At 43.7% G+C, this 25,597-nt stretch overlaps 1 protein-coding gene across 3 annotated transcripts in view; it reads right to left on the bottom strand.

Annotated features, from left to right (window-relative positions):
• Nucleotides 1-12,268: 12,268 nt before the first annotated feature.
• Nucleotides 12,269-25,597, bottom strand: part of CARD11 (caspase recruitment domain family member 11) — a 46,347-nt gene continuing 33,018 nt past the window's right edge. For 2 of the 3 annotated variants that reach the window (XM_033074519.1, XM_033074521.1), the window contains 12 exons: nucleotides 23,051-23,103; nucleotides 22,387-22,519; nucleotides 21,723-21,924; nucleotides 21,202-21,328; nucleotides 19,906-20,146; nucleotides 19,407-19,503; nucleotides 18,283-18,378; nucleotides 17,216-17,348; nucleotides 16,481-16,660; nucleotides 15,201-15,325; nucleotides 14,259-14,374; nucleotides 12,269-13,702 (listed from right to left, as the gene is read on the bottom strand). In XM_033074519.1, the coding sequence (XP_032930410.1) occupies nucleotides 13,498-13,702; nucleotides 14,259-14,374; nucleotides 15,201-15,325; nucleotides 16,481-16,660; nucleotides 17,216-17,348; nucleotides 18,283-18,378; nucleotides 19,407-19,503; nucleotides 19,906-20,146; nucleotides 21,202-21,328; nucleotides 21,723-21,924; nucleotides 22,387-22,519; nucleotides 23,051-23,103 (1,708 nt within the window). In that variant the 3' untranslated portion in view covers nucleotides 12,269-13,497. The remainder of the gene's footprint in view (nucleotides 13,703-14,258; nucleotides 14,375-15,200; nucleotides 15,326-16,480; nucleotides 16,661-17,215; nucleotides 17,349-18,282; nucleotides 18,379-19,406; nucleotides 19,504-19,905; nucleotides 20,147-21,201; nucleotides 21,329-21,722; nucleotides 21,925-22,386; nucleotides 22,520-23,050; nucleotides 23,104-25,597) is intronic. The other variant, XM_033074520.1, reaches the window with a different exon arrangement.

Genomic DNA, 25,597 nt, shown 5'->3' on the forward strand with positions numbered 1-25,597 from the left:
TTACTTTGCAGACTAGTGTCAAACACAGAGCCTTTCAAAATGCTAATATTGCTTTGTTTCTACAACATTTATTCATTGCTCCCTGAACGAAGGATCCCAAGCCTTCTTTATTCCTCTGCAGATACCAAGTGGACATTGGTATAAAAAGCTGCTCCCTATCCACAAAAAAAGGGATCCCAAAAGGACAGCAAATGCAGTAAACTGTAGACATTGGTTTAATACCCTTTCCAAGTATTTATTCAAACAATCCTTTTTAGCCTGTGAATAGTCACGGTCTTACAATTAATGCGGAAGATAAACACTCACACCACACCTAAATGTGACGAGCAGCTAATTTAGGAATTATTGCTCTTCCAAAAATGGAGAAGGAATAGTCACTGTCACTTAAAGAAACGATAGCAAATGATGCAAAACCCAGGTGGCAGGAATGCAGAGAAGAGCTGGCAGGAGCTAACCAGATGAGTGATCAGCATTTTATTCAGACAGTGTTTCAGCGTCCACCCAGAGGAGATTAAGTATCCTGTCCTCTCAGTGCAGAGAAGGAGAAATAAATCAGGTTTTACCACAAGTAGGGTGGCAGGGAGTTAATTAGGAATGGAAAAAATATATTTCAGTTTGAAAAGGAATAAAAAAATGGACAAATGAAAGAACTAAAATACACTGAAAACATGTTGGAACCCACCTGGGAGGCTGACTGAGAATCCTGCCTGGGGATCTGCAGCCACAGGGGACTGACACAACAGGTGATGCCGACAGCTCTCTGAAAGCTGCACTCCAGCAGCCAAATGCTGCTGCTCTCAGTTGTTATATGAAAGCAGACATTTCCCATAGCCTGTCTCATGTCACAGTCTTTCCAACCACAAAGTGTATAAAAAGGCAAGGTTGCATAAAGAAATGAAAGAACCTTCGTTTTCTTCTTAATGTAGTTTTTAAAAACCACAACCCTCGTTAAAGTCAACAGGAATTTGCTCCACATCTCTTCTAATTTGCCTCCCAGGATTTGTGAGAAACTAGAAGATGACAGATTCTGCTATTAGAACAAGCAAAACTACACCAGAAAATTAGCAGAAGCCACAAGCAGCAGAACAGTGCTGAAACCACCTTATTGCCCTGTGTTCAGTGATTTCCATTAATGATTTAACAGCAAAGGTCAATTAAATGAGTGGTAGGTACTGGCTGTGGCGAGCTCTGTGTTGTTGGAGCACATGGACACGGATATGCTAAAGCAGGAGAAGCTTCCAAAGGCAGTGCCCCATTTCCCCCTGGCCTGACCTGAGGTTGGATGTGCCTGGGGCATTTCCTCTGCTCCTAACTAAGGTTGCCAGTGCCCTTCTGTCAGCTGAAGGACAGTGGTTCCAGGAGGGATAAATGCTTCTGCATCCCTCTGGGATTAAACCCTGAGTTCCAGGGAGTCTGGGGGCATGCTGCCTTGCAGGAGGCAAAGTCCTGGCTGCCAGCTGAGGAGTGACACTGTGGAAAATGGCACAGGGCCTGCTCCCTGCCATTCCAGAGCCCTTCTTGCCAGGAATGCCGTGGGCTGCAGGTCACTGCTCAAGAGGAAAGGCTTGGATGTGAATGAATGCATGAACATGGCTTCTGGCTGAAATATTTAATCAGTGTGGAAGTGACTTTGTGCCACCAGTGAATATCAGCATTCCTCATTTTGGGTAAAAGCTGGGAGTCACATTCCAACAATATATTCAGAAAGCATCAATATATTCAGATTGCACCCGCTGATGCAGGAGCACAGGCTGTGGTCAATCACCATCCCGGTAATTTAGGAGAGTGCAGAAGAAGGAGAGCTGGCTTTTGAGTGTCTCCATGTTTGTTATTTATACACCATGTCATCTGGAGCTGCTTGTTTGCTTGTAGCTTTGGGCTGACAGTTCCCTGATTCCAGAGGCAATTCAGCCCCTGACATAAAGCAGAGGAACAATGCAGAGTTCCTGTAAAACAACAGTGCTCCCCCCACTGCTGTCAGAATGCAGGGATTAGATGCAGAATAATGCAGTCCCTGATCAAACCTGCAGCTGTAATTCAACCTCTGGACAGTGCTGATGCCATAAATTTGGGAAGAAAGTGCAGCTCAAGCGATTTGTGAACAAGAGCTGATGAGTCCAATTGAATTACAGTTGTGGGAGCAGCCGGGATCCCCCTGCACCGAATCATTACTAATGAGAGCCAGAGAGTGATTACTTACAACTTTAATGAAATTGAATTTTAATTTATAGAAGAAGGAAGGAGGCTAGAAGAAGGAAGAAACATACACTGAATATTTGGGGGTGACAGAGCAAAAGTACAAACGGAAACCCAAAATATTCAGATGGACAATGCATTCTCCTGGAAGAGAGAAGATAAAATTTTATCTTCAAAAATAAATTTGTATTTAAGGAAACGGTGGTGATACAGTGAGGACTGAATAAAGCTATTCTGTATCACAGTTCTGATGATGAAAGAGCTCAGAAAGAAAATGCTCAGATGTGTTTTCTCTAAACCATTTATGATGCTCAGAAGAAGGGGAACTCTTTAGCTGATTCTCAACCATCACTGCCCATTCTGTTGGCATGAAATCAGGAGAATGGTAACCATAAGCACCACTGACATATTCCAATCAAATAATCCCATGGAACCCTTTCTGAGCAAGCCTTCCAATTTCAGCACTGAGTGGTTATTCACTACTGGAAGGGAAAACATAATTAACATTAAATACTGGTTTCAATAAAGTTCTGTTTCTCGCCACTTCCCATCACTCTGGAGGTATCACTCTGCTATTTTAATACCTTTTTTAATATTGCACCTTTTCTGCTGGTGCTGCAGTAAGGCCTAGGGAGGTTAAGAAAAGTGGTTTATGAAGTTTGCTTCAGATATGGAAATGTGAGGGGAGAGAGAGGGAAAACAGAGAACTTGAGTGAGGAACACAAAATGGATGAATAAGAGAACGTTTGTGGCTTATAACACACACCACATGAGTTTTGCAACTCAAAATATGAATCTGCAGCTGGAGGATGATTAGGAGGGTGTGGGATGTGTAGTGGAAGGTCTGAGACGTGGGGCTTGCAGCCAGGGTCACACCAATCAGGCAGAGTACAGAGAGGTGCTGAAAAATGCTCAGACTTTTGACTTTACATTCATTTCACAGAAGGTAAATCAATATCTCTTCACCCCAGTGCGCTTGTGTCATATGGCTTTCTGTTACAAGGTGACCAGGGCTTGGACATGTCTCTTCTGAACTGAAAACAGCTTAATCCAAAGGGGTTTTTTTCTGCAAAATGTCTAAAGCACTGTATTACCTCATGCCATGGGGTGATGGGATCCAACCCAGTGTTTCATGTGCAACTTGACAATCAGCAGTAGGAAATATTACTACTGCAATAGTAAAACAGGCAAATTGAGTGGGAATTCAGTGGTATTTGCACAAATTCAACAATCTTGTTAAAAGGGGTAGTATTAAAAGGAGATTTTCCAGACAAGAAGAGAAGACATGGGGGGGTTCTACTGGGAGCAATGTTATAAGAAGAGGTGCCTAATAGTGAAGGGGCTTCAAAAATACTTTAAAAAATTATTTCCCATCGAAGTGTATTGTGGTGCACACTCATTCACCCAGCCTCACATGCCCTCATTGATTTAGGGAGTCAAAGCTGTTTCCTGCCACCACTGGAGGGAGACCTTATTCCTTCAAAGAGCTGTGAAACTTCTGCTGCCAGACTGCACTTCAGTAAGGAAGAGTGCAAAATAATCTGGAGAAATACAGCTGCTGAATTTGATCCAGGCTGGACACGGTAAATCACAGGTTCTAATAACAATAATAATGCAGCACGGATGAAACAGTGCCAGATTAGGAGAGATACTTAATGTTTCCACTCTGATCAATACTGCTCAAGTGAGTCTGCTCCAGGTGTCTGAACTCAGTCCTGGTAAAATCCACCACCAGTGTCTGTACATTCCCCTCCCTCCTTCCTTGCCCCCTCCTCTCACTCAGGCTGTGCTTGCAGGAGCCATTGGTGATGTTAAATTCTCAGGCTGATATTTCCTAACCCTTTATCTCACTGTGGCCTTAAGTGTGACCAAAAATGTTCCTGTCAATGGCATTATTTTCGTTTTCACTTAACCCCTACTGGCCCAGTGGCCTATTTTACAATCATTAAATTACCCCCACTGCTGCTAAAAAAAAATGGAGAAAAAATTATTTGGTGCAGCTCAAGGTCGTTGACAGCAGGAGGACAGGGAGCCATCAGGCAAGGTCCGAGTCACTCAGACAATATTGGTCCAGTGACAAGGGCATGGATGTACTTCAGAGAGGGGCCAGGACATACAGCTCAGCTCTAAAACCCCAAAGCTTCTGCTGATGGAACAAAAGAATGAGTTCTGTTAGGAAAAAAAAAGAAAAAAAGGAGAATTCTCCCCAGTGTCATGTGGCATGTGATGATGCTGCACGTCTGCATAGACTCACTCTGCTGGGTGGTGACACAGGCACCTGCACACTCTCACCCACTCTGCCTGAGTTACCCAACAGCATCTCAGCAAGAATAAACTTGTGATAAGAAAGAAATTCCTATCTGAAGGACTCTTACATTTGCAGTAACAGTGAAGAGCCCATGGAAGCTTTCAGCTCAGCTGACTATCTGTGGTTTGTGTTTTGAACTTTATTAATGACACTTGCTACCACCTGAGAGCTGCTTCCTCATTCCTCAACTAGGCTAATTCTAAAATTAATGTAGAAAACAAAGCCTTTGTTAAACATATATTCTCATCACCCCCCCACGCAACTGCATCTGACACCTACAGCTGCAGCCAACCATGAGTTTCCTGTTGAACTCCCTGAATGGGGCAATTTCAGAGTAAATATAGTTCAAACACTTAAAAATCTCTAGAGTGAAATCCCTGCTGTGCTGAAAATAGGAGCTTTGCCACAGATTCTGATAGTTTTTCAGTCAGCTTTAAAGTTGCTTTGGGTTCTCAGTGAGCCCTGTTGGTGGCAAGGGGACGATTAATGTGATCTTACAGCGAGTGCCACCCTGGCTCTGCCTGCTGACCCACACGTCAGCTTCTGTAAGCACCACAGACCTCCTGACAGCAATCATCTGCTCTGCCCTCTTGCCTTAGATGTGCTGCCTGGACACTGTGAGATCCAGCTTGAGAACAGTGACCTAAGACATTAGAGAAGAGAGGAAGGAGCAGGGAAAAAAAAAACCATCATCACCAACAGCTCCATTAATTTTACTGCAGGACCAAACCTCCCCCTGGTACAAGCTGCTTGTCCCAGCCTAAGCACAGGTGCCTGTTCTGCAGGTCTGCACCTTCCAGCTGCTTCAGCTCCAGCAGAGCTTCTGGCCAGTGTTGAGCATTTGTAAGGTGTCATCTTAGAGATAATTTTTGCTCAGTATCCATGATTCTCATGGATTTCCCTAGGACTCCACCTGCAGGACTTCTCACACCGGTGGAGTCTCATTATCACAGAATCTCCATATGCTGTGTTGTGGCAGAGAAGGTCATGGCTTAGTTGCTGGAAGAACCCAGTGTTCTGACTATCACCACAGAAATAGAAAGAGCTAAAGAGAAGAGAAATTCAAATCTCTACCCTTACTGCACAGTGCAGTTCAATCTTCCCGAGGCATACAAAGTAAATAGTAGTAATAAAATGTGATAGGAAAATCAATTGGAACAAATGAAGCACTGTCTGTGCTGTATTCCAGCTCCTCTGTCCCATTGTTACCGCTTTGATTAATAAACAGCCATCTGATAATGAGCAAATCACCTCAGCACCAGGATATGGAGAAGCAAATGCTGCAGACAGGCTACAGTGACAAAGCTGAATATTCCCAGGGGGTTTGGAAGGTGCTGGGTTGGTGCAGGAGGCTGGGTCAGAGACACCACGACCTCCACAGGGCAGAGCTCTTTGGGAGAGGAGCTGCAGTGAGCCACTGGATCTGATGTTATATTTATAAATGTGCACTTAGAACCAGGCATCAATTTTTCACATTCATTTAATAGAAGTTTACCCCACTGGCTTTCTCTATGGTGCAAAAATGAAGGCAAGAGTCCAAAATTGGCTCTTAAAACAGTATCTTAACAATATACAGTAATGTTAGTATAAAAAACTCCAACTAGGTCAGAGTTGATATCCAGCTTAGTTTCTTTCTGGTGTGTATTTAGATGGAACTGAAAGTTAATGGAATTGTGTTCATTTCTGCCAGGAGTAAATCAGTTTAATTATGAGTTAGTCTTTATTTCTTACTGTGTTTATTTCTTTGCTGCTCTCTCCAAATGTTCCTATGACCATGGTTGGAGATTGCCTCGTGCAGCCCTTCCTGAGCAGTGTCCTGAAGTGCCCTGGTGCCTCCCCAAGCACTCTGTTAGGACTTCTTTGACTGCTGCTTGAGCAGAGGGTTGAACTTCAGCAAGTGTCAGTGCCTGTTTCTGTCTCCTTGCTGTTTTGCTAATGCCTTGGTAGATGCAATCACTGCAGGCTGTGCCAGAGATCCTTGTTAGTTCCCCACCTCTGTGAACAAAAATTATCAGATTCACTGACATTTCAGACACAGAGACGAGGAGCAGTGTACATAATTGATGCGAGACCACTGGCTGCAGGGAATTTAAATCAGAAGTAGGGAGCTATTGTCCAAAGAACTGGATATACCCAACACTCATCACCAAGAAATGGTTCCAAGAGCCAACTGCTGACCACGAGGAGGCTTTTCTACCAATATGTGAAAAAGAAATTAATGGGACAAGGGATGAAGGGCAAATCTTAGTTCTAAAGTAGAATTTTTCCAAATGCTAAGGTGTTAAAATGGCTATTTTGGCAGTTCCCTGAAAAGTCAGGCTGGCTGCTATATCCAAGGGAGAGACAGAAGGAGTGGTAGCTGTTACTGCTCAGATTGCTTTGCAGTAATTAATTCACATAAACTCTGAAAACAGCAAGGGAAGCAAGCTGCATCCCATGTCTCTTCCACATTTCATCCCAGCTCTGCTACTTTGCTCTTCTTCCCATTTTCCCTGGTGGGAGCAGTCTGGTCCTGGCCCCAGTTCCTCCTCCCTGGGCTGGTGCCCCTCCATTCTGCACAGGCTCCTGACAAGGCTGCAGTGCATTTTTCCTGTGTTTCCCTCCAGAACCTCTCACCTGCAGGCTGCTCCTGCCCTGCTGATGGGACTGGAGGCTGCAGGTCCTTTCCTGCCTTGTCTTTGCCCAGGCATAATGGGGATCCTCTGAAAAAGCCACCTCTCCATCTTTGTCTTTCTGCATCTGCACTTCGGAAGAAAATCAATATTGCTGTTTGTTGCTAAATTGTCAGACAGCTTTTGATGCTAATATCTGATGAAGCAGACACACAGTTGTAGATAGTTACTCTCAAACAGGTTCTCTATCATCTACCATCTGCTTTTAAAAGGTCTTTTTTCCCCTTTTTTTTCCAGTGACTAATGGTGCATTTAACCCCGGAGAGCCTCTGATCTGAACATCAGACAGTTTCTGCAGCAGAGGAACAGAAAAAAGGAGGTGGGGGAGGGAGGGAGGGAGGGTGGATGAGCTTCCTGTTGTTCTAACTTGGCTTTCTGGTAAGGTTCTCAAATCAAACCAGAAATCTCACCACTTAAGGCAAGGCCCAGTCAAACCCTTGATCCAGCTGCCAGATGGCATCACCCCCATGAGAGCCTTGAGACAGAGCAGGGCAGCCCAGGGGAGCCAGGCTGTGCCACTGGCCTGTGTGGACAGTGCCCTCAGCTCTCTGTCACCTCCTGCATCCCTACAGAGACAGGGACAGCACCTTAAAGCAGCATCAGTTCTACAGCTGAAATCTGCAGGAGTACCAGGCCTTCTGTTTGCTTCTGCAACCTCAAAATTTACAAGGAATCAATGAAAAGTCTGTAAGAACGGCACAGATTCCTCACTGTTAGGGTCTGGGATTGTCCCTGAGGGTTAGACAGAGTTTTACAGAGATATCAAGTGTGATTTCTGGGAGCATGGCAGAATTCTGCAGTGCCTGAAATGTATGGATAGAATCTCATGCCACAGACTTTGAGCACTGCCTTGGCTGGATTAACTTTTCTTCCTAGGAAAGAGTTGGGCAGAATGGTCACCCCAGCTGCTGCAGGTGCTGTGGGGGCAAGACTGGCACAGCAGGGTCACTGTCACTCCTGCAGTGCCAGGAGGGTGTCTCAGCCTGTGCTCAAGAGCCCCTATTCACTGTTCCTGAACCAAAATTCACACCGGATTTGGTCTCCAAAACCAAAAATCACGTGGCCTTGATCCATGGGAGAGCCTCCTTATTCTCTACAGACTAGTCTGGAAAAGCAGAAGGTTTTCCTGGAATGACTGTCTCAAATTGAACCTTGTGAACCTTGTGGTGCTCTGTGAGGGACCCCAGGGCTGCACACTCCGAATCAGCCCTTGTGGTGCAGAGCAAGCTACTCTGGAAACTGAGCAAGGAGAAAGGGGGCAGACAAAGGGACTTAGAAGCAGTGAATCACAATCTCCTGTTTGAGATGGTGTGTCTCTTTGTGAGGAACTGTTCAGTTCTCAGAGCTGAACAAGAGCAAAGGAGATGGGAACTGCACCAAAGGGGAACGCGTTGTCACGGTCTAAGCTGATTAAGGCTGAGCGACTTGGAATACACAATACAAATAACTGCAAAATCCTAGAATGTTGCTCTCCCTTAACTCCTGTGTCTTGCTTTTGCAGTCTCCAGGGAATAGTTTAACAAGTGCTGCTCAGACAGCCCAGCCCAGGCAGGGCTGAAGAAGCTGCGAGCAGCTCCAGGGCTCGGCAGTGCCCGATGCAGCCTTGTGCTGAGCTCTCGAACCCTGGGCCATGAAAATAACTTGGCACAAAGAATACAGAAGCCTCTTACAGGTTTACAGGCATTTTTCCAGCTTTGGCATCTATCTCCACTTCAAGTTTTAGGCACAAGTCTGCTTTGTGTGTGTTCCTACCCCCCTGCAAATTGTGCTGCCAGAGCTGTCTGTGCTGCAGCCGGACCGATTGACAGCTTTGCCTCCAGCCAGAATTCTGGTTCAAAGGAATATCCAATTCTGTGTAATAAAGTTTGCATGAAATTTTTACCTGCAACAATTCCCCAATGTGCTGAACTGCATGATACTGACTTATACAATACATCATTTTTGCAGCAGAGTTAAACAAAATGCAAAGTCGGACTCAGTTTGATTTTTCTCAGTCGTGATCACAGATATTATACACATGTGACAGCCATAAGCCATTATTTCCATTATTTTGTAGTGTATAAACATCAAATATAACAACTGTTTTAATCAAATCAAATGTTTAAATGTAGACTTTAAAATATATTTCACCTATAAAAATTAAAAATTAACCCCAAAAAATGTTTTCAGATAAAAGATTGAAAGTATGTGAAATATTAAAAATTGCTGCCTCAGTGTTATTGAAATACTTTACATTTTTAAAAAATGAAATGTTAGAGTGGAAGAATTTCCATAGACATTTGATTTAGATGAAAACATATTTTTTAACAGAACAGTATTCCATTGAAAAAATTCCAATTGCATGTTCTAGTGGGCAATTTTTCAATGACATTTTCAAAAGAACAATCTGCATGTGAAAAATTTTCCAACAAGCTCTTGTGAGCTCTTAAAGTCAAGAAGAAGTAGTTTTCAAATAATCCATTTTGAAAGGCAGTTATTATTCCATGTTTTACACCTCTTACAGTAAAAAAAGCAGACCAAACATAGGCAATTTCTGGGCTTTCTGTTACCTCCTTTCTAACTTAAAATACAAAATGAAAAGAAATGTTCCCAGAATTAAAAACCATGAGTGATTTTTAAATGGGTTGTGCTGTGGATGTTGCTTACCTTAGGTAGGGATCCACACATGGCAGCTGAGCTCTGGTGTCCAAGCACGGCCTCCAGTTCCAGCTCAGGTCTGCAGTTTGAATTTCCCTCTTTAGACTGATTTAGGGAATGTATCTGAATTTTGGTGGTACTTGCAAGTCCAGTTATTGACCCCACATCCCCTATCAAGCGCTGTCTAAAATACAGAAGCAACCAAAGAATAAATCAACATTAAACTTGTCCCATTCTAACCCTTTGATGAGATCAGGTGGAGAATCTGCTTGAGATCCCGCTGTGATACTGTTTACAGGGAACATTTACTACATTTCCAATTCCCATTTTGTTTTCTTAATGGTTGTTCCCAGTTTTTCAACCACACAACCCCTGCTGAAGGTGGCTGTGCCTGCTGGGTTTTTGTGCATGTGCTGAGCCCAGGTTTGTGTGACTGGGATGTGCAGGTGAGGAGGGATGTGGCCCAAGGTGATACCTCACAAGGGAGATTTAGCAGAATGGAAAATACCACTGTGATCTACAGCCCAAATTCCAAGCTTGTGCTTCAAATCTGCTGGTTCAGGACTTGGAATCCACACTGGTTCGAGCACTTTGACATTCAGGGAAAATCGTGGCCTCTTTTCAAGATCTGAATGTGTTATAAAAGTGCAGGGGTTATTTTCCTCCAGTTGAGAGGGACAGCTCTTGCCTCCAGAGCAGAGGCACCTCCCAGTCAGTGTAAATGACAGTGGCCCCTTTTACAGCTCTGCCACAGATCTGTTCTTGGAGTTCACACCCAGAAGTCAGGAGGGAACAGAGTTTTCAGTCCTCCTCCACTGAGTCACAGAGATGAGGCTTGTGCAGGGTACAGCACACAGCTGTGCCATGAACTGCTCTGGACAGGGTCTGGTTGTTCTGCATCACATGAGCAGACAGCCACAACACCCCATAGTGTCTGCAGAGATGGGAATTTACAGATGCACCTGGATATGAGAAGAAAGGTCTGTTCCAGGTATCCATTCCTCTCCTGTTTCACAGAAGTAATTAGATCTCTTGTTCTCTGCCTCAATCTCTACTTCCACTTTTCCCATAAGGTGGTTTAGTTGTCCTAAATTACAGATCAAAGAGCTAAATGCTAAATGCCAGGCTAATTGACTCATTTCTTGCTGTAGTCTAAGAAAACCCAAGACAGTTCAGAGGGTAATTCATCTCACCCTTAGATAGCCATCTCCAGTAAGTCAGAAAAGAGCTCTTTGGAGGTGTACCTCTGCTCACTGCCCTCCAGAGTTTGGCATATGCCTTTCCTGTGCTGGAGGTAAAGTGGGACAAATCACATCTTGCAGCATTGTCCATGCAAAGAGACATTAAAGTGTGGAGAGAAGAGATCACAGCAGAAACAACCACGGCATTCTGAGACAGTCCATCCCCTCTGCCCCAGCTGCCATCTGTTGCAGCCATTCCAGCAGATGGTGGTGATCCCTGTGGCACAGCCAGTGGCACACGGACGTCCTCCGCGCTGGCCGGTGAGCAGGCAGCTGCTGCCTCCTGGAGGCATCCGATGCTGACCTGGCTGAACTTTTTGCTGAAGCAGCTGAGAAATGTTCCTGCAGTCCCTCCCATTGCTCGGCTGCAGACTCAAAAGCTTTCACAGGAGGGGCAGGAACAAACCACAGGCAGCTGTTACACAAGGATGCATTATCAGGGCATTAGGAATGAATGCAAAATGCTCCTGGAAGGTTTAGTTCTTCCAACTGATGCTTTCTTATTTCTGCTTGAGCTACAGAGGATCTCTGAAGATTCATCCAATTTGTTCTATATATACCCCAACTGGTTGTTATTCTTTGCCCTGGAGGGAGTTGCAAATTGTGTGTGCAGCCTGTCCTTTTTGTAAAGAGATTTCCCATGAAGTATCCCCCTGCTTGCACAGTCCAAGCAGATGGCACTGGGCAGGTAAAGAGCTATTCTCTGAGAAGTGCTAGCTATGAACATTCTTTCAAACATTAATAACTTGAGAAACACAGCAGCAGCAATTAGATGCAAAGTGACATAAATTACTTCTCGAAGATTCCATTAGTTAAAAAATGATGTGCATGAAAGAGAAGAGCATAAAAGAAAAAAGAGCATAAAAGAAAAGCACAATCCCACAAGCCAGCGTGAGCTGACTCAGTCTACCTGAGAGACACCCACAGCAGAAGTTCATTGCAAAGACAAGGGAGCAGCTAATCTAGTGAAGGCAACCAGCCCAGATGTTTTGTTTAGATTCTGATTGTTTTTTTATTGCCTGCTGCTGTACATCAGCCCACAGCACCAAGATGGGGGGACTGGGGATGAATGCAGAAAGAAAGGAAATTTTTTATTAAATGCATCATAAAAGGGAGGGACATGGCAAGGAATGAAGGATCTAAGGACAATGGGATGGACCACTCTTCATCTGTAGGTCAATTTTTACTGCATTTCAGATCAGCAATTGCACGAGTCATTATTATCAGGTCAGTTTTATTGGATCAATTTGGCAATCTCAGTACAGCGTCTAATGTCGAAAGGAAAGACTTCAAAGACTGAAGAGATTTAGGAGTCTAAGTCACACTCATGAGCAGTGGAACTTAAACTCTCTGAGGATTTAAGTGCTTTTAGAAATGGGACATGGTCTCCTCATCCCTGCACACACTTCTGGAAGCATTATCCCACTTGGCCACAGCACAGTGCCCGCCGGTCTCCTCACTGTCAGTCCTGGTGCACAGGTCAAGGACTGAGTGGTTCACAGCAATTACTGGTTATGAAATTCTCTTTTTCTTCTTCTCAGAATAGTCCTTCCTGTCGAGAGCAGGCATGTTGGCAGGCAATGATGTTGTAGAGAAATATTTCAGTGAAGAAATAGAGAAACCTGTTGTCCGAAGAAGGCACTGTGGTATTTTCCATGAGTAAAAAAATGTTAAAAACTGAGAGATGTACAAATGAATACAATGCAGAGACAGGGATAAACTAAATGAAATGTTGGCAGATCTGGAAAGACCTAATGTGCCACTGGGACAGTGAAGACTGTTTTCCTGGACTACAAAGGAAACCTGCAAAACTGTTAAATAAAACTGGGGTTTCAAAAGAAAGAGAACATTTTCATTTTAGTTGAGGCCAGGAGGAATAGCTGTTTTCTTTGCTTTTGAAGAAAAGAAATGGCTGGGGAGAAACAGGGCTACAGAGCTGCTCTGGCCATCAGCAGTTGTGTTGCTGCTGCTCCCAACCAGCCTTCAGCTTCCTCAGCTGGGTATGTTGAATCTCACCTCAGGGGGGTGTGGGGCACATCTCAGTTCCACATCCTGAAGCCCAATCCCCATGCCTTATACCTTTCAGACTCCACTTATTTGTTCTCATCAGAAGTTCTCAATGAGACAAAAGAGATCCATACTTGGAACATAATAAATTACCCCAAGCTCCCTCTCAATATCTTTGTCCTTATGTGTTAAATAGATGCTGTCCCTGAAGAAATACCAGTGGATCAGAAATTGTGGTGGTGGCCCCACAGCCTGGATCTCAGCATCTGAGACTCTGGCTCGTCAACACAGCTCCAGTCCCATTCCAGACGTGCATCCTGCCAGCAGGGTGAAACAGGAGTGAGCTCTGGGCACCTCACCAGAGAATCCTGTGAAGCCCTGCTCCACCTGGATGTGTCCTTTCCTCACCAAAGAGCTCCGTGGTACTCAGGGCTTTTTATAGCTGATCTTCATCTATCCAGATGGTTTTCCTCTGCTCTTCCCCAATCCTGTCTTTTATTGTGCGGATCAGATCCTCAATGCTGCTCCAGGCCTCTGCCTCCACAGAGGCATAAAGGCAAGGCAGAGCTTCCAGCTCCTTCTCCTTCAGGCGGCACATCCGTAAGAACTCATCCTCCGTCTCCGGCTTCGGCAGCAGTTTCCTGTATGGAATGAGCAGACCAAAAATAAATGTCTTGCATCTTAAGTTAATCCTGTAGTCCCAGCTGTCCCATCAAGAATTTATTTTCTCCTAACTACTTACAAGCAATAAAAGCAGTGAGGAATGCAGCTACTCCAGGTCTACCATGCCCTTACCTCTATGCTGCCCCCAAGGAGAAATATTTGCTATGGGGAAACAATTTAAGAGGATTGAATGGAGGGAGAGTGCAAGTGTTTACGAGCTCTCCTCTTCTTGCATTACCTTAAGAAATGCTGTGGGAGTGCTGAGCACGGAGAAAACCACATTTTCTTCAGTCTCATCCTCCCACAATGCTCATTGCCACCAGTGACAGTGAAAGAGTGCCAAATTTGGGGAATTCCTGCTTTCTCTGGTTGTAAGATTTTAGGGAGGAGTCATGGGAGGAAATAGTGCACATAGAAGTACCAGATGGAGAGGGATGAGGTTCTTTATTTGTCTCGGTGAGAACATTATTGGACTCAAGAATTATTCACTGAGTAAGACAGAACATCAAATATGCAAAAGGTTTGACATGTTACCTGAACCTCTTGATGTTTTTCTCTGAGACTCTTATAAAGAGAACAATAGGATATATCTTGGCTTTGATTAAATCCTTCGTGCAGCTTATTCCAGCTTCCAGGAGACAATGCTTGTTCTAAAAACAAAGTCATAACAGTGTCACAAAGGAAAATTTACTGCTGTGGAATCTCAAGATAATGATATCTATCCCTTATGGGGTCATTTGGAAAGCTCTCTATTTACCATTGTACTGATTTAAAACCTTTTAATCAAATAGACATTTAAAGTCCAGCTCCTCCTACTGGTTTAAAACTAGTCAGTCAAATAAAAGTTGATCTTAACAGCTTTCTAAAAAGGTTTGAAATGGAAATGGAGTGCCCTAAAGATGAAAAGTAGGATAAAAGACCAGTTTTACACATAGACACAAACACAGAGACTTGCTTTCTGTTCAGAAAGAACATTTTCTGCAACTACTTGTGAGACAAAAACCCATCACTTTAATTCTCCTTTCTTTCCTTGCTGTGCATCAAATCTTCTCTACTTGACATTAGATCTCCGTCTTGGGCATTGCTGTCTTTGTTTTGTACACCTGTGTCTGGGTTTCAGGCTTCTCTTTCCTTTGTCTAGGTCCTTGTATCTCTTACTCTCGTGTATTCATATATACTGATGATATGAAAAGGAAATGAATAAAGGATGGGGCACAGAAAATGAAAGGATATTTAACTGCATCTATGTGGGTCATCACAGGGAATGAGGGAGAATATAAAAGGATATGGCAGAGGATGGGAAAGAAAAGGAAAGTAAGACCACAAATAAAAATCACTTGGGGGAATAAATAAAAATCTGAGAGGGAAAGAGGGCAGGAGAGAGAGTGCAACTGTAAATTGGTCAGTGTGTTGTCCAGGACACTGCAGAGAGGTTCACAGAGAGCCCAGAGAAGGGACACAGAGCACTATGAGCACCTTGGCAGCAACAGCCTCGATGTTGGCAGGTACAATACATTCGTATGTGTTCAGATTCTTTTCTCTGCTGAAGATGACAGTCTCTGTCCTTTGCTTCTTTAAGAACTCCTCCTTTGTTACAATATCTAGGAAGAGATGTGGATGGGGACAGAATCAAATTTACAGCAGCAGAACACGTAGAAAAGTATCCAGTAGTACTTCACATGGGATGTAAGAATGGTTCAGGGAAGGAGGATGAGCAATGAATTGTCTTAACAGCTGCCTCATTTCTTCCATTGAATTCAATTAAAGCCTAATCTGATCACATCTGAGCATCTCAGCTATATCCTGCACCAATGAGTCCTTGGGCAATTACTACAACACTATGAAGGCATTAAATTAAAACAGTAAATACAATTCCAGCACCTAATGTTATATAGTAACAGTGCAGGGATGGCAGATGCTGAGAAGTGCTAAAAAAAGGTGGTCTCTTCAGCACAGGATCCTAAAACAAGGATTTAGTGTTCCAACATTTGTGTTTAAAGTTTCAAAAAAATTTGGCTTAGGTTGCAGTGTGTGGTACCAGCCCCCTTGTGAATTGCAGCTCTACATCAAAGCTTTTGTTTTATGTTGCAAGACAGGGGATATTTATTATAATACTTAACTTCTCAGTTTCTCTGTCTGGATGACTGTAAGGCTGCATACTATGCTGTGGGTATTCAATATTAGTGTAAAAATGAAACGTCAGCTCAGTTTAATGCTGGGTTGTATACAATCCTGCCCTGCAGCCATCACGGCACTGCGTACTGCTTTAATAGTAAATACTTAGCATGGAAGAAAATCAGTCTTTCCAGTAGATCAAATGCACAATCTTCACAGCTTGGATGAGACAGAAACCTAAAGTTGCTCTAGGGAAGATATTCCTCATAATAGCAAATACTAGAAACAAATTAATCAAAATTTCACATTGCCTAGATATGCAGTATGCAAACAGTATGCAAACAGAAAGAGCACTCACAGCATTTCAGTCTCTGAGGGGCAGCCTAGCAACCACACAGCATACACATGGATAATATTTATAGACACAGAATCTCATAACCATGTGTACTGGCTGTCTCAAAAACATTCAAATATCCCAGATAGTCACAAAAAGCAGGATTTACAGCTACACATCACTCTGATGTGACTTGAAGTACCTCAAGCAACTCTCACATGTGCATTCCCCTACGTGTGCACGCATATAGATGTTCATATTTCCAACACAGAGGGCTGACAGTCACGGCCCTCTCTTATCCCATTACCTGGCTTGCACATGTTGAATTCCAGGGCACCTCCAGAGTTGAGAAGTTTCTGCACCAAGGGCTTGGCCAGCATGGTGGGGGTGAAGAGCACGGGGCGCCTGCGCTCGCAGTGGATGGGTCTCACCAAGCTGTACGGGATCAGACTGAGCTTCTTATCCAGCTCACTCTCGGAATCCAAATCTGAGCAAAGAACAACACATTTATCTTCTGGTTCAAGACATTTGTCTTCTTCATGGTTCCTCTCCATCAATATTTGGAGAAACAAAGGAAACACACATGAAATGACATGGTTAGTCATACTGGTCCTCCTTCCCTTCTGCTGGGGTTGCCTTTACTATGATCACAGCACTACGATGTCCAACATAATGCTGAATAATTCAACTGCTTTTTGCTTTCCAGAGATTATTTCTTAACCTCTTCAACACAGCATTTGCTGTGGACTCTCTGCTTGTTAGCTTGACTTACTCCAAGTTAAATGTTTTGGAGCAAAAGGCAGAAAGCAGCTAAAGAGCTGCCAGCCAAACTGGACAATTCAATGTCCTAAAGCTGCCTGTGAAGTTAGTGCCCCAAGCACTTTTAGCACAATCAGTTTTGGTCACAATTGCTGTTGAGCTTTAGCAGAGTGGACCACAAACACAAGACCTGTGATGTATTTTGCAGCCTTGCTGTTCTGTAGATGTTTATGTAGGCTTTTGTGTCAGTGCTATGTGTGTAAAGGCTATTTTAGAGTTGTACCTTCCAGTTTATCAGGCAGCTGCTTCTTCCCTTCCGATGAGCTGAGCGCCAGGCCCGAGGGCCAGCCCGTGACAATGCGGACCCGCTCGTTGCTGTTCATTCGCTTGTATTTGTTCTCAGACCTACTGACAAACTAAAAACGTGAACAAAAAAAGAGTTTTGAGCCTCATTTATTGCATGATTTACCCTCCCATGTATTCACCAGCCAACACTCTTTACCTGTGAGATCTGAATCACTTGTGTCTATCAAAGTCAGGACTCCGTGCATCTGTGAACTGAATTCTAAGGCTCTTTAAATATCATAGATCTGTTTCAGAGCCTGTGTTAATCCCTTTGGGATTTGTTGTTTTGTTCTCCGCTCCTAAGAAGCATGTTTACCCTTCACAAAGCTCCCTGCTATCTCCAGTACAAGCACTGATGTGTACATCATACCCAGAGTATGTGCACAAATGTATCACAGGCTATACCCAAACTGCCTCTTCTTTGCTCTACCAGAGAGACTTAAAAACTCCCAAATGGCATCTTTTTACAGTCATTTTACACGAGAAATAGGCTTCATGCTTTCCTTGCTCATCCACCCGCCTATTCCTCTATCCAAACATTAACTCCTCCTCCTGTATTTGCTAACCTTTCCCAACCTCCTTCCTTCACAAGGCTCTGTCTTTCACCCCACAGTCTCTGTCACGCTCAGAGTCACTAGCCCACAATTAAAGGACTGTTTTCTGATGGAGCCCTATCTTAGAGACTTGGAGATTTGATCCAGCCCATTGGATTTGTCCTTATGGTACAAACAAAGCACATTTCAGCCTCTGATGGCATATGTGTGGGATTCCTCAAGGCACATCAGTAAAGGAAGCTGTGCTCTTAAAAACAAATACCCCACATCACAACAGAAAACACAACCCATCCTTCTCCTTCATGCATTAAATCTCTTTTTGATAGGAATAAATTCCGATACAACCTCTAGACCTGAGCTGGGATTTCTGGGTGAATTAGGACAGCCTGAGAATATCTACTGTTCAGATCCACTATTTCAGACATTGCCCTGAGGATTTGAACTTTATTACCTGTAAAATCTGGCCCAAAAGAAAGCTTGCTCTGGATAGGCGAGGGCTGGTTTTTGGGTCGTTCTGCAGGGCTGGCTCCTCTGGCTGCAAAGTATTCTACCAAAAAATAACACAGGTGTTTTTCTTCCCCCCTCTTTTTTTTGTATTTTTTAAAATCATAACATTTGAGAAACAAAAGAAGTCAAACCAGATATTTTATATTTCCAATAGAAGGGATAGTGATTGATGCCTATCCCAAATAGAATGTTCTAAACAAACTGTGGACATGGCATGGCCTGTGCTGACAAACACTGCTTTTTCACTGCTCTTCACATTCCTGTGTTCACAGACTGTTCTCCACACCTAAGAAAGAGAGAATTTCTGCACCAAGAAAGAGTATGCACAGCTTTTGCTTTCCCAAGCACCTGTGCCAGTGATCTCTGTCCCTTTCATCAGTGGGGCTGTGAGCAATGTGTGACACTTAACCTTGACTGAAATCAAGCACAAGCACTGTCTACCTGTCTGCAAAACTTAGAAGCATGATCTCCCAGATTGTAAAAATAACTTATTGTAATTAATACACCAATAAGGCAGTTTTAATTATGTGAAAATGGAATTTTGGGGTCTAAAGAAAGAAAAATCAAACTTCTTTAAGTGATGGAAAATTAAAAATGAGAAGGGCTGTTGTGTGCAAAGGCCTGATAATCCCAATTCTCTCCACAGCATCCAGGCTGGAAGAGACAGGTCTTTGTGAAGTGGGACAACAGACTCTGGTTAAGAGGCTTATTCACAATAGGAGAGATAATTCTGATTATTAACTGCAAGGATACAACTTTTTCCTCATGTGTACATGAAGATGCATTAATATTTAGAGGCAGAGAAGCATGAGAAGGGTAACAAAAACACAGAACAGAGTTTGGACTTTTAAAGTGTAGTCCCTCCTAGCTGGAAGGGTTAATAGTGAGCCAGAACTGGGTTCATTCTCAGGGACAGTATTATTTAATGCAAACAGAAGGTGCCCACTGCCTGACACAATCAAAACCTACAGAGAGTGTAAACAGGAATTTTTGTAAAATGATGATGAAAAATGAAAAATGAAAAAGCAGTAGCAGGGAGTGTGAGGTGTTTGTTTGTAGATACTTTACCCGCAGTGCCCGAAGGGTGTTGTAGGAGTTTTCTGTCTCATCTTTGCTTCCTCTGTGCATCAACCGCTGCAGCTTCACCAAAAGGAGTTGCTGGGCTCTGAAAGAAAGGATGAAATCACACAGATCAAGGTATTTTTGAAACCACTCACAAGAAAGCTGGATTGCAATGGGTCTGTGCCTACAGAAAAGATGAAACGGAAATAGCAGTGAGGACTGACTGAACCACGCAGTAAAGGCAGGAACAAAACAATAGGAAGAACTGCACTGCAGTTAAGGATTAAAGAATATCCACAGAATATTTGAATAGGATATTTTTTTAGCAACCCACTTTATTTTTTCAGGTAACATCTGGAATCTCCGTCCTTAAGTTTTATAGCTCATACTAGAGTTTAACATCATCAAAATTTGAGACATAGACACCTCTTTCCTCACAGGAGTAATTAAGTTTCCCGTTTCTAGATCCCTGCTCTCAGTAATGGTCACTCAGTGTCGCTCTCACCTGCTGTAGCTGGGTATGGTCCCCATCTCCAGGTCCCTGTCAGTGAAGGGATCCACCCTGGCACACAGCCACTCACACCTGCCCTGGTACATGGTGTCGAGAATGTGGACAATCTCATCACATTTCACGGACAGGGAGCAGCAGTCCAGCTGGCTGGAGATGTTCAGGTTCAGGCGGATGTGGAACGAGTCCCCCGAGGTGATGATTCCCTCCTCCAGCTCCCACAGCAGCTTGCGGTACCCTGCAGCAGGGAGGGAAGGGCTGAGGATCTCACACTCTGCTCTTGCTGCATTCCCTCTGGGACAAGCCACAGCATGAACTGAGGTTCCTCTGACAGAGGTTTGTACTTCCAGAGTGCTGCTTGCACTCTGTAGTTCCAGCAAAATCATGAGCCTGCACCTCAGAGACACTGATGGGGCACAGACTCTCAGCTCTGTGGGAATATTCTCATTTTAATGCTACTCTTAAGTAACTCCATTCTCAGTACTCCCCACATGACCTGTGGAACAGAGAACTTCTCAGCAAAGACACAGGCACAGCTATAGCTCTGCCCTCTAAGTACCGTGTGAGTTCTGCCACCAATTTTAATGACAAGTTATTCCCCTTATTATTAGCTCTAATTGGCACTCCCAGAATCTATAACATGCTTTATCTGCAGTTAAGTGATGCTCAAAAAATTGCAATAGTCTTTCTTACCATTGAAAACATCAAAGAAAATCAAAGGCATCACTTCCTGCGTGATCTATGCAGCTGAAATTCTCTAACCAGCATAAAAATATGAATGCCCATTTATACACACCAGTAAAGAATGGATTTTGGAATGCAATTTTTGATCCATAACCTGAAATTATCATTATAGAACCTGAACACTAAGATCAAATTCTGTTCACCACACATGAACCCCAGCTGTTAAAGATAAGATAAAGCCACAAAGGTAATAAACAGGGCAACTCCATCAGGTAAATGCTAAATCGACCAGCTGAATAAAGATCATTCAGCTTGCCACATTGTATTGCAGAAAACTGTACATAAAAATAAACTTGAGCATGTTTCATGAGTCATGTTGCTATTGACCACCATGTAAATTTTTCAGAATCCTGTTGACAAGCACGTTTTTTTTTTTTTAGATGCCAGGCTAAAAGCTGAAGCAGTTCCATGGAGAAGCTGTAATTAACACCAGTGGCATGCTCCAGATTTATCCCAATATAAAGGATATGGTGGTCTTGTCACTCTCTTCCAGACAAGTTGCTATAAAACCCTGGGATTACTTGAGATAAGAAACACTTTTAGTCTTACCTTCATGATTTGATTTATACTGGAGTGTTACTGGACCACTGCACCTCTGAATTGTCCAGTGAACTTCTTCCTTTGTGCAAGTATCCAAAGGAACACTTTGATTTTCCCCTTTAATGCAGCCCTCCAACTAGATATGAAAGAAATATTACTCTCCAGTGCAGGTTCAATCTCTGAGTCAGTTAAACCATTTTTTTAAAGTGCCATGATCTTTTTCATATTAAAAAATGCAGACACTTTGTTATCAGGATGTAGATTATGTCTTAATTATATGATTCTTTTTCTCTCAAATTAGGAATGCTAGCAGTCGACAAAACTGCAGCATTTGGACAATCCCAGGCTTCCCTGGGAGTGAGAAGTGCAGGAATATAAATTGTGGAGGGTGTTTTTCCCCCTTGGAGGCATTTTAACAGGAAAATGGTTTGGGGACACTGGCAATGGAGGGAAAACTAAGTAAAGAGTGGCAGGGACAGCATGGGGGGGTGGCGGTCACCAGCGCCGCTTGGTGACGGTTTGATGCTCACCAGGAGGATCTGGTGTCCCTCCCGAAGGCCAGCTTTCTCTGCAGGGGAGCCTGTCTTGACAGAGCTGACGAAGCTGCCTTTGTCATTGCCCCCCAGCAGGGTGATCTCTGAGTTGAGGCTGTCCCCGTTGAGCGTCACGCGCTGGATGGTGTGACACGAGCTCCTGACGCGGCCCACGGACGTGACAGAGGGACGGAAGGGTCTGTGCCCATGACAGGAAGGGACACTTGGTTATCTCACTCTGAGTTAAATGCATGCATGAGAAATGAGACATTTACAAATAAACCAGCATCATCAAGCACTAGGATCTAAGGGCTCTAAAAGAAATCCTTGTTACTGCACAAGTTCTGGAGAAGAGCTCCCAGTGCATGTCTGAAAACTCGGTGTATAACAGTTCTCTGCTCAGCAAGCTCTTGCAGCAAGATAGCAAGATCACAAGGAGAAATTGAAGCCTTTAGAAGATTTTGTCTGCCTTGAAGTTTTTGAATTTTTAGGATGACCTTCATGGGTTTACAGGACATGAAAGGGCTCCAAGATAACGTTATACTGCTGCCACCATAATCACTCCTGCTGCTATAACTTCAGCAACTAATAAATAAATATTTTCCACCTCAGCACATTTTCCTCTCAGTCTCTAAGGTAAGCAAACTGGCATCTCAAATACCTTTCCAGAGAGAACTTTCTAAATATGGAGTTGACATGCTCGAGCTCGTAGGCATCCAGGCCTTCTGACTGATGAGAAGAGGAGGAAGAATGCACTGAAGGAGCTCCATGTGAATGCCTGTCGTGACTGTCATCTGGAAAGAGTAACAAGAATGATAATGAGTCCTGGATAAAGTGACAAAGATGGAAAAGGGGAAAATGAATTTTGATTGATCCCAGCCAAAGCTGAAGTAGGAAATTCTTCATGCAGAGCTATGATTCATATCGACAGGACATGGTACAAGGAATTCCACTCTCATAGAGCAGAAACTGGGAAGGGATCTCTGGAGACTGTTTAGTCAAAGGTGAATGCAAGGTCAGCTCAAGGAGATTGCTCAGGACTTTGTCTAGTTGGGTTTTGATATCTCCAAGGCTCTCTGGACAGCCCTATTCCAGTGTTTGCTCACCCTCATGGTAACAAAACTGACCCTTTTCCTTACTTAGTTCTTCAGGAATGACTGCCTTCCCCTTCTCAGCACTGGTTGACTCTTTGTTTCCTTGATTTACTCACAGGATGTGTATCCCATTTACTCAGAGCAGGGTTGGTTATCTGACAGTCTCTGTAGCTGGGGAGCTGATCACATATTAGCTCATAATTCAGTTATACATGATATCCTCTTGCTTACCATCCAGCTCCAAAGCATCACATCCAAAGCTGTCATTGTCCTCTTCAACCAGGCTGGAATTAAAAACAAAGCATGAGATAATGGAAGAGAAAGAAAGCTGAACATTTTCAAGCTTTCAGCAGATTTCCAGCTTCAGTAGATTTCATTAAGTTCTGAAGGAGGAACTTTTTCTGTGAAAAAGGAAGATGTTGGAGGTGTTGCATCAGGCAATGGTGCAGCTGCAAAAAAAATAGGCAAGTAACATCCTTGAGGGTCCAGGGAAGATACAGAAAAGGACAGGAGACAACACGTGTCAGCCAGCATGGGAAGCATGTGAAGCAGCAAGAAGGTTCAGAAGGAAGAACTGCCAGCAGCAGTGGGGGAATGAAGATTTTGCTGAGGACAAAAGGAAGCTGCTGACTGATGGTCTGGTGTGTGACTCACACCACGCTTGGTTCAGCACGGAGATCAAGGCTGCACCACGCCTGCTGTGCATGCACTGCACCATGGGCGCTTTCCACAACAGAGACAAAAGCCAGAAGTTCACTGATGGACAGAGTGAATGCAAGGACAGTTACTGAGGTGCAGCAGAAGAGGAGTCATTTATCTGCTTGATTTGAAGTACTTGAAGCATTTTATAGCAGTGTCAGGGTACCTCACATGGCTACTCAGGTACCTGCAGTACAGAATGGCAAAGTGCTCAAGGCTCCTGCACAGGAATTGCCACAGTTCTGGTCTCAGCCCAGCTCCCAGGGACACAGACATTCCTGCCAAGGTGACCAGGTTGGCTGGCCTTAAAACCACTCTAAATTCACTGAAATTTTGCTCTTGCAGGGATATTGGGGCTGTCCAGCCAAGGGAGTGATCTGTCAGCTTCACTAGAAGGACTTCATTAAACCATGTCCTTTGGTTGCAAAGCTGTTTAAATAACAGCTTGTTGTTTTTCCCATTCAAAATGATTTGTAGGCCTCCTGTGGAGCTGATATTCCTCATATTTGGCTCCAGCTGAAGGGTGAATTTTTGCAGCCAGGCTGCAGAGAATCAGCTATTTTTACACCATGTATAAGCAGGGAAATAATGTACCTTTTCCTACATTAAATGATGATCTCACCGTTTTTTTTTTCACACAAATTAAGAAGAGATGAACTGTGAAACCTGCAACTTGGCTTGCAAACAGCAATTATTCTGGATTATGTTCACAAATAAGTTCCAAAAATTTATCATGCTAATTACAAAGTTATAAACTACAGTAAACTTTTGGGTAGGTTCTTGAGATACTTGACTTTAGTGATTATCTGCCCAACAAAATAAGCCCACATTCAGACCTTGTTCCTGGATACCTTTTCTTTCCACATGAAGGATATCTAAAGTGAGGAAAAAATTGAGATTTCAGTAAAACTCCGTCTTCCAATGCCTTAACCCATGGAACAGAATACAGTCAGAGTTACAGTGAAGTAAGTCCACAAGATGAATAATCTCCATGTAATCTCTACTGTGTTCTGTAATACAGAGCAAATATTGAAAAGTTCAGGTGTGCCAAAGGTTTCTCAAGCACCCAAAGCACAAAACATTCAAATCATTAATAAAAAAAACCCTTTTCTCCATCTTGAATTGATACAACACACTTTAAAAAGGGACTTGGAGGACAATGAAGGAGAAGCTAAGGGAGACTAAAATAAACACTGCTTAAATCCTCAGCAGCCCAGAAAATTATGTGGGAGAAACAGCTGAGGATGCCCTCAGTGGAAAGCTGTCTTAAAAAGCTGTTCAGAGAGAAAGGCAGAAGTGGCAGTCTGCCCAAGATCAGATTGTTTTGAAAAACATAAAAATCTGAATAAAGGTCTTCTAAAGATTAGATATTAAAAACAAATATAATAAAGATCTGAACCCTCCACATATATTGCTTTCTTCTAAATTGGTCTGCTCTGTTCTTTTCTCCTTCTGCTTGGTACCTTTAGGGAATGTATTGTGTCTCCAGGTATTTGTGATGCAGACACCGATGCTATTGACACCACACCAACACAGCATGTCTGAGTATTGCATTGCAAAAAGCCTTTTAGAAAAGGGGTCAGTGCCCTTTAGGGAGCTTTGAGGCTGGAGAGGTCTCTCTCCTTCCTGCCACCAACTTCCCACTCACTAGCTGATGTGATTTCACTGCCAGGGGAACTCCACGGGGCCCTGACCCAACAGAAGTGGAAGCTGCAGCAGAAGGTGAAGCCAAGGGCAAAGCCTCTCTCCCCTCCCTTCTCTGCTGAGAAACAGACTGAGACTCACAAAAATCACCTCCCTCCTCCACTCCTCACAGACGTGCAAGCAGCTCTGCTCTACTTCAGCAGCTTACAGAGGGAAGGGGGAGCTTTGAGAGAAGGGGAAAGAACAGGGACACGTGGGCAGCATGGAGATGAGGGGCAAAAACTGAAGTTGGATCAGTGCAAAAGGCAGACAGAGCACTTTCCAGCAGCATCAGAGCCGAGTCATCCCAGTCCTGTCGGTGTTTCTGTCCATCACAGTCAGTGCTGCAGTGCTGTCACAGTGTCACTCATCCCAGATGAGCTGTCCTGAACTCCT

The sequence above is a fragment of the Catharus ustulatus genome, chromosome 16 (genome assembly GCF_009819885.2).
Source record: "Catharus ustulatus isolate bCatUst1 chromosome 16, bCatUst1.pri.v2, whole genome shotgun sequence".
NCBI lineage: Eukaryota > Metazoa > Chordata > Aves > Passeriformes > Turdidae > Catharus > Catharus ustulatus.